The 8,749-nt window shown below is 56.6% G+C and overlaps 1 protein-coding gene across 2 annotated transcripts; it reads left to right on the top strand.

Moving 5' to 3' along the window:
• Positions 1 to 352: 352 nt before the first annotated feature.
• PLEKHF1 (pleckstrin homology and FYVE domain containing 1) lies at positions 353 to 8,416 on the top strand. Of its 2 annotated transcripts, none has more exons than XM_059999210.2 (2): positions 353 to 473; positions 6,733 to 8,416. In XM_059999210.2, exon 2 carries the CDS (start codon positions 6,747 to 6,749, stop codon positions 7,584 to 7,586), a length of 840 nt encoding a protein of 279 aa, XP_059855193.1. In that variant the 5' UTR covers positions 353 to 473; positions 6,733 to 6,746; the 3' UTR covers positions 7,587 to 8,416. The 2 variants fall into 2 exon arrangements, with proteins under 2 accessions (XP_059855193.1, XP_059855192.1); XM_059999209.1 differs by lacking the exon at positions 353 to 473 and adding an exon at positions 686 to 719.
• The last annotated feature ends 333 nt before the right edge of the window (positions 8,417 to 8,749 follow it).

The following is an 8,749-nucleotide window of genomic DNA, read 5'->3' as shown; positions in this document are numbered from 1 at the left end:
AGAAGGCACAATAACGCCAAAGCCTCCCTCCCCCTTTCCTGGCTCACAGGCCCCAGTCCGGCGAGTTCAAAGTCTGCTGCCTGGCGAGAACAGCCAGCGGGCAGAGCGCGGCGTCGGAAAGGGAAACCGGGGGGCTTGAGACGGGGTACCCAACCCCGGGAGAGAGCTACAAACGAGCCCCGCCCAGCCCTGGCTCGCAGCAGGGGCGCACCACAACGCACTCCAACTCTGGCCGCTCCGCTTGCGCACTTTTCCCGGGAACTTGTGGTTCTGGAGTTGGAGTCCAGGCTCCGCCCCCGCCGCGCGCCAGGGCTCCAATTGGCGGAGCTGCCGCGAGGGGCGTGTCGGGGAGAGTTGGAACGCGTCGGCTTGGGCGGTTGGGGTTATCCCCAGAGGGCGAGAGGAGCGGCGCGGCGGAGTGCGGTGTGACACGCAGGCTGCTGGGCGGGGCGCGCGGGGCCCAGGCCGAGGAGGTAAGGATCCCCGGTCGGGCTGCGACGAGCAGAGCAGGCGGGCTTCCGGCCGGCCGGCCGCCTCCAAATTCCCCGGGACGCCTCGACTATATGGCCCCGGAGCTGGGGCGGGGCGGGCGCACAGCCAGGACCGTCTCGGACTCTGGCCTCGAGCAGAGGCGCGGAGCAGGGCGCTTATTACTGGCTGGTCGGGCTGTAGGCGGGGCGGGGTCTGCAGGGGCTCCAGGGATAGCGGGGTGACAACAGGTAAGGGGTCTCCGGGGTGAAAACAGGTTAGGGGTCTCCGGGGTCGAGGCAGGGCCCCCGGGGTGTGCGCGACGTGAGAACGGAAAAGGTCAGGAGGCGCCCGTGGGCGTTGAGCCCTGGGGCAGAGGGATCTCAGCGCTCCCGCTGTTCGGAGATGGTTCAGGGTTTCCTGACTCACGCCGTCGTCGGTCCCAGTCTGCGGGGTGTGGAGAAGTGGGCTGAGATAGTTGCCCCAGCGAAGGAGGGAAGAGAGGGAGGGTGGAAGCGCCTTCCCCGTGACCTAGGTGCTCGCTGGCCTCTCTCATTTAGGAACCGCCTGGCCCCTGAAGCGTGTGAGTTTGTGACTTTTGGTGGGAGCTGTCAAAGGAAACAGGGCCGGGCTTAATCTCCCATTTCACAGAGGAAGTAACTGAGGCAGGCCCAGAGAGAGGTGGCAGTTCCTTCCCAGCCTGCAGTCACCTGGAATCTCCTTCCCTTTCTCTCTCCCTGAACACCTGAAGAGCTGTGCAGGGGGAGAGTTGTCATCAGCCCTTTTTGCAGGTGGGAAAATGGACGCTTTGAGTCACACTGAAACTGTTTTGTTTGTTTTTTATAAATTTTATTTATTTATTTTTGCCTGCATTGGGTCTTCATTGCTGCACGCGGGCTTTCTGTAGTTGTGGCAAGCTGGCTTCTCATTGTGGTGGCTTCTGTTGTGGCAGAGCACGGGCTCTAGGCGCGCAGGCTTCAGTAGTTGTGGCTCGCTCGCTCTAGAGTGCAGGCTTCAGTAGTTGTGGCGCACGGGCTTAGTTGCTCCGCGGCATGTGGAATCTTCCCAGACCAGGGCTCGAACCCGTATCCCTTGCATCGGCAGGCGGATTCTTTTTTTTTTTTTTTTTGCGGTACGCGGGCTTCTCACTGTTGTGGCCTCTTCCGTTGCGGAGCACAGGCTCCAGACGCGCAGGCTCAGCGGCTGTGGCTCACGGGACCAGCCGCTCCGCGGCATGTGGGATTTTCCCGGACCGGGGCACGAACCCGTGTCCCCTGCATCGGCAGGCAGACTCTCAACCACTGCACCACCAGGGAAGCCAGCAGGCGGATTCTTAACCATTGCGCCACCAGGGAAGTCCCTGAATTATGCATTTGACAGCATGTGGTGGTATAGATCAGGGGTCTGCAAACTTTTTATGTGAAGCGCCAAATAGTAAATATTTTAGGCTTTGCAAGCCAGTCCCCATCGCATGCGGCTGTTTTCCAATAAATTGTATTTAGAAAAACTGGCAGTTGTTCAGACTTGATATAGATTTGCCACTCCTGGTGTAGATCATGTGTGACACCTCGACTGTCAAGCACAGAACCCTGGCCACCCAGTGACACTTAGGGCATGGCTCACTCACTGAGAGCACCTTTGGCCCAGCTCGGGTGGTGGGATCCCTTGTGTTCAGGAAGGCCAGCCCAGGAGCCTGCCCTCCTTCCAAAACCTGCAAGAAAGAGCAGGTCTGTTTACTTCCCTGTTCCCAGACACTGGCCCTTCGAGAGTGTCCACCTTCTGTCAGCATCTGGGGTACCACATGGGGCTCAGCACAGGCTGTCCTGGGGCAGGTGGCCCCAAAAGGAGTGGGCACAGGCTCAGCTCTCTCCTCCCCTGTTCTAAGGGAGGATGGTTCACTTCCCTAGTGAGAACAATAAGAACAGGATTCCCCATCTGCTGGGAGGGGTGGGGGATGGGGAGGTGGGGATGCTGCCTCATCTACCAAGAAAATCTCCAAGGGACTTCCCTGGCGGTCCAGTGGTTAAAACTGCGTGCTTCCACTGCACGGGGTGCGGGTTCGATCCCTGGTGAGGGAAAGAAGTGAGGGGGGCGGTCAAAAAAAAAGAAAAAGAAAATCTCCAGGCCATGTTATAGCAGGTGTGAAGTTCTGGTCGTGGCAGATCTGGTAGGCAGATGTGGGGGAGCCCCCCAGGAGGATGCTGTCTGCCCGGCCCCTCACCCCAGCTGGTACTCGCTGCAGGCCCACAGAGGAGGGGGCACAAGAGGCTTCCCACTACCCCAGTCAGTGTGTGGAGTCAGCTTAGAGCCCAGACCCCTTTCATTGTCACCAGGTACTCCCCACCCTTCCTGCGCCATGTTTTGCCGCCAACAGGGCCTGGAGGGGGTCTGTAAACCACTGACTAGGGACAGAGCAGTGTGGGGCATCCTGGGGCCTCCTACAAGGGACGGGGAGACAGCGTTGTAGGCCCTCCCCTGCCCAAAGCTCTCCCCTCCCTGGGCGCTGTTCCTCACTTCCTCCATGGTGCCCACCTGGGTAGCATCTAGTCAGAGGTGGACCTGGGCAAGTCTGCCTCCAGAGCTCACCCACTGTGGGGGGCATCTACTCTTCTCTCCACATAAAGTCTGTCTGCTCAGTGCTGAATGTGTTAGGCCTCGGCGTGTGGCTGCAAGATTGGGTTTTCACCCAGTTCTGCCAGGTGGCTGCCAGGTGTATTGGAGGGAGCAAGTGGCATTCCGTCCTCAGATGTTCATCCTGGCATGTCCTGCAGCCTGGGCCCTGCTGCTGTGAGGTCAGGGGAGGCCCAGCCTGGTGACCCGCTGCAAGGCCAGTAGAGCCCAGAGCTCTTGACCCAGACATTGTACTGTAATTCTTTTCTTTTTGAGGACCTTAAATTTAGAAAAAGAAAGAAAAAGCTCATGTTCCCACTTCCCAGAACTGACTGGTATTGGGATTTTATCACATTTGCTGCTGCCTTCTTTTAAATGAAAGAAATAAAATTTTCTTCTGATTTTGGTTTGTATCTATCTTTTTTGAAAACCATCTTAACTGTTTTTAAGCTTACAGTTCAGAGGTGTTAAGTATATTCCTATTGTTTTGAAATATCTCCAGAATTCTCTTCATCTTACAAAACCAAAACTCTGTACCCATTAAATAACAGCTCTCCTCCACCACCACAGCCCCCGCCCGGACCCCGTTCTTCCTCCTCCTCCACCCCCAGCCCTGGTAACCACCTTGCTACTTTCTGTTTCTATGAATTTGACTACTATAGATACATCATATTAGTGGAATCATGCAGTATTTGTCTTTTTGGGACTTGCTTATTTCAGTTGGCATAATGTCTTCAGTGTCCATCCGTGTTCTAGCAAGTGACAGGATTTCTTTTTAAGGCTGAATAATATTCCATTGTATGTCTGTACCACCTTTTGTTTATCCACTCATCCATCAATGGACACTTGGGATGCTTCCACTTCTTCGCTGTTGTGAATAATGCTGCTATGAACATGGGTGTGCAAATACCACTTGGAGATCCTGCTTTCAATTCTCCTGGATAAATAAGCAGAAGTGGATTGCTGAATCATATGGCAGTGCTATTTTTAATGTTTAGAGGGACCTCCATACTGTTTTCCATAGCGGCTGCACCAGTTTACATTCCCACTAACAGTGCAGGAGGGTTCCAACTTTTCCATTTCCCTACCAACACTTATTTCCTGTTTTTTTTGATAGCAGCTATCCTTATGGGTGCGAGGTTCCATCCTACCCATTTTTATTCGCAGATATAGTTCTTGAACACTTTTTAAATGTTGCGTAATTTCTGCATACATGGTGTCATACAGACCGTTCTGCAGGTTGCTTTTTCCACTCAGCATTTGGTGTCTGTTGTCGCTCCACGATGACCCACGTGAATCGGGTGGAGTCACTGTAAACGCCAACAGTAGCCCATTGTGTGAGTGCACCCAGCTCACCCTTTGTTCTGCCCTTTCCACTCTGCCAGGCATCTCCATTGTCGCTGCTGTAGGTCCCAAAGTCACTGCTCTTGGTGCCTCTCCCTCCTTTGCTACACTCTGAGCTCTTCCAGTGGAGCCCTCATTCAGCCCATCCCGGGGCCCAGCACCCAGCCCAGGGGTCCTGGGGGTGGCCTCTGGAATGTTACCAGACTGTCCACAGCAGGGATGCAGTGACTGGTCCTAGCAGGATAGCCCAGGGCTGTCACCCATAATCAGCTAGGTTTGCAACATGCAGCCGAGATCAGCAGCCTAAAAATAGTGGTTCTTACATAAGGTGGTGTGGACAGCACTTCTCAGGATGGCTTGTGGTCTGAAAGGGGCAAGGGGTGCGTGAGTCGGGACCGAGCACCCCTGTTGTGTAATGCATCCAGCCCCTGCGCTGGCCACACTTCAGCTTCCCACAGGTAGCCTGACTTACGGAACTGCAGTGTGGTGACCCAGAAACTCTGCGTGTGTGATCAGTTTGGCCAGGGGTGTGCTGTGTGCCTGTACACTTGTGCGCACATGGTGGTGGCGGCAGCAGCGGCTGTGGGGTCAGCTCTCATCTGCTTCCTCTTCAGAGATAGGAGGTGCTGGCTCCTTCCTCCTGTGGTGGGCCCTAGGGAGCTTTGGTTCATTCACTAGCCACTCACGAAGCACCTACTATGTGCTTGGCACTGTTCCAGGCATTGGGGATACAGCAGTGAACAAGAAAAGGCTCCTGCTGTGATGGAGCTTAGAAGTGGGTGAGGGAAATAGAAAACACGCAAGCAGATGATGGATAGACAAGAAAATATCAGGTCCTGGTAAGTCCTGTGAAGAAAAAGCAAAATAGGGTAACATCCTACAGAAAAGGTTAGCAAACTTTTTCTGTAAAGAGTAAATTTTAGGTTCTGTAACCATGTGGTCTCTGTCACAGCTCTCAGCTCTGTTGTTGCAGCAGGAGAGCAGCACAGACAATTGTAAATGAATGATGTGGCTGTGTTCCAATAAAACCTTATACATGAACCCAGATTTGACCCTCAGGCCATGGTTTGCTGACCCTGTCCTGGGTAGGGGGAGAAGCTGCCTGAGCTGGGGTTGTCAGAGAGATACTTTCTGAAAGGGAGGTAGCCTTGCTGTCACTTCACTGGTGGAGCTGTGTGGTGAGAAGTGAGCAGACTGGGGCCAAGCGTGAGACAGAAAAACGATGGAGCTTGCTCGTGGGTCGAATGGGGGTACAGGAAAGAGGAGATTCAAGGCGGAGTCCTAGATTTGGGGCTTCAGCAACTAGGTGAATGGTGGTTTGTTTCTGGAAAAGAAGAGGAGCTGGTGGGAGGTCACGGGGGCAGCTCAGGGGAGAGCTGGGACTGCAGGCTTGCCCTGGGGTCGGCGGTGTTTGGGTGTCCTCAAAGCTGTGAGTCTGGTGGGTCAAAGGGAATGGGAATGGACAGAGCAGAGGGGGCCCAGGTGAGATCTGGGGCTACCACATGGAGCGCTTGGCAGAGGAGGATAGAGGCCTCCTGCCCCATGGGGGAAGGCTCTGAGCAGCACCGTCTCCAGGGGTGCAAGCTCCAGGCTGCCTAGTGACTAACAGAGCCTCAGTTTCCTCCTGTCAAGGGGGGACCTACCTGCTACGGTTGGTGTGAGGACTAAATGAGATAGTCATGCTTGACATGGAAGAAGCACTCAGCAGTGGTACCTGTGATGATGATGGTGGTGACCACTGGGCTCATGGGCTGAGTGAGTGGGTTGCAGGGTCTACGATGCTTTGTCTTGGTAGATGGGGGGTGGGGTGGGGGGGGTCACTGACAGGTTGGGGTTGCAGACACCCCGTTGCCTGGCACTCCCCATCCTCGTGCATGCACCTGCACCCTTCCACCTGGGGCAGGCCCAAAGTGCCAGGTAGTCAGTGCTCCTAGAAGCCTCTTAAGGCAGTTGGGGCTCAGTATCCTTGCCCCTTGGGTGGATGGTGTTGAGGCCTGTTCTACCCTGTTTTCCAAGGCTCCCCAGGGGCTCGAGCCCCCACTTCTCAGTCACACATCTTTACTGCTGCCTTCCTATCCCGAGCTGGCTTCCACACGCCCCTCACTGGGGCGGGGGGTTCCCCCTTCACCTCCCAGTAACTCCTTGTCTAAGGGTCGTTTTCTGGGGCAGCGAGTTTCCTTAGTTGAGTGGCCGTCTGGGCCTGCAGTGGGGTAATTAGTGCGTTGTCTGACGGATGGGTTGGTGAGCTGGGGGTGAGCCCCCCCCCCCACGTTGAGCAAGCTGACGCGTCCTCTGCTGCTCCTCCCACAGCCGAGTGGCCGAAGATGGTGGACTACCTGGCGAACACGGAGATCAACAGCCAGCGCATCGCGGCTGTTGAGAGCTGCTTCGGGGCATCGGGGCAGCCACTGGCCCTGCCGGGCCGAGTGCTGCTGGGTGAGGGCGTCCTGACCAAGGAGTGCCGCAAGAAGGCCAAACCGCGCATCTTTTTCCTCTTCAACGACATTCTGGTGTACGGCAGCATCGTGCTCAACAAGCGCAAGTACCGCAGCCAGCATATCATTCCGCTGGAGGAGGTGACGCTGGAGCTGCTGCCCGAGACCCTGCAGGCCAAGAACCGCTGGATGATCAAGACGGCCAAGAAGTCCTTCGTGGTGTCAGCCGCCTCCGCCACCGAGCGCCAGGAGTGGATCAGCCATATCGAGGAGTGTGTGCGGCGGCAGCTGCTGGCCACGGGTCTCCAGCCCAGCACGGAGCACGCGGCGCCCTGGATCCCCGACAAAGCCACGGACATCTGCATGCGCTGCACGCAGACGCGCTTCTCGGCGCTCACCCGACGCCACCACTGCCGCAAATGCGGCTTTGTGGTCTGTGCCGAGTGCTCCCGCGAGCGCTTCCTCCTGCCGCGCCTCTCGCCCAAGCCCCTGCGCGTCTGCAGCCTCTGCTTCCGCGAGCTGGCCGCCCAGAAGCGGCAGGAGGAGGCGGAGGAGCTGGGCACCGGGGCCGCCGGGCAGCCGGCCTACCTGGCCGGGGCCGTCTGCGGAGCGTCCAGTGGAGACGATGATGACTCAGACGAGGACAGGGAAGGCAGTGGGGATGGTGACTGGCCCAGCCGCGTGGAGTTCTACGCCTCGGGAGTCTCCTGGTCGTCCTTCCACAGCTGACCCCGGGTCTGCAGACATGCGGGAGGGCTTCCCTAGTCACTTCGGCATCCAAGCGGATGCCATTGACCGGGCCCCTGAGAGGGCAGAGTTCCCCAAGCTGCCCGGCACCCTGCAGGGCCCTTCGCCATGGGACCCTACCCCACGGGGTGGTGGGCACAGTGGAAGTGGCTCTTTTTCTCTGAACCCCCAATGCCTCTTTTTGGATACTGGCGTCCTTCTAGTTCCACTTCAGGTAATTACCTTTTCATTTAGCAAACCCAAAATACTTAGGCCTCTTGGGAACAAATGTCGTTTCTCGGCCCTTTGAGCTGTTGATCCAGATGATCCCTTGAATTAGACGAACTCAGGAAGCTTTAGGGGCCAGAGAGAAGGTTGCACTGGAGTGAGGTCCCCTCCTCTCTGAGGCCTTGAATCCCCAGACCTGACCCCGCCCCCCTGCAGGAAAGACTGTGGGTCTTGAGAGGCCTCCAGGAAACCAGTGCCTGCCCACCTGCCTTGCTGATGCCCACCTGCCTGGCTGGCTGGGCCTTGTCAAGGCAGGCATGTGGGCTCACCCAGAGCCAGGCAAGAGACTGCCATGCTGTGGGTGCCCGCCAGGCCCAGGAACTGCAGCCTGAGCTCCCCGTGGTCCAGAGTGGCCTGCCAAGCCCTCTGGCCCAGTCTCACCTCCCTCCAGGTGTCTGATGCCTCGCAGTCCTGTCCTCATCCCTCCCTGTGCTGGAGAAAGCAGTGTTTTGTGTTAGGACTCTTAACTGCAAGTGACAGAAACCCTACCCAGACTGACTTAATAATAAAAAGAAAGTTTATTGACTCATGTGTTTGCGAAGTCCAGGAGTGTTCTTGCTTCAGACACACCTCTGTGATTGAGGACTGAAACCATGCTAGGTGGCAAATGTCAACAACTGTCCACCACTCTGGGCATTCCTGAGAATGCTGGCAGTTCCAGTGGGGTCAGATGTTTGCACCACACCATGGTTGATTCCCAGGGACAGAGCCCCGTCCATCCAGGCGCTGTGACTGTAGCCCAGCACCTGCAGCCCTGTTCACTTGGTGTGAGTTATCTAAACAGCCAGACAGCAAGTAAAGGAAACAAGGAGCTGCTTGTCCAGCTCTCCATGAGCCTTCCAGGTTTAAAGCTCTCCCACGTGGCCTTCTGCTCTGCC

Source organism: Delphinus delphis, chromosome 20, assembly GCF_949987515.2.
Source record: "Delphinus delphis chromosome 20, mDelDel1.2, whole genome shotgun sequence".
Lineage (NCBI taxonomy): Eukaryota > Metazoa > Chordata > Mammalia > Artiodactyla > Delphinidae > Delphinus > Delphinus delphis.
This window is presented reverse-complemented; position numbering and strand designations above follow the sequence as displayed.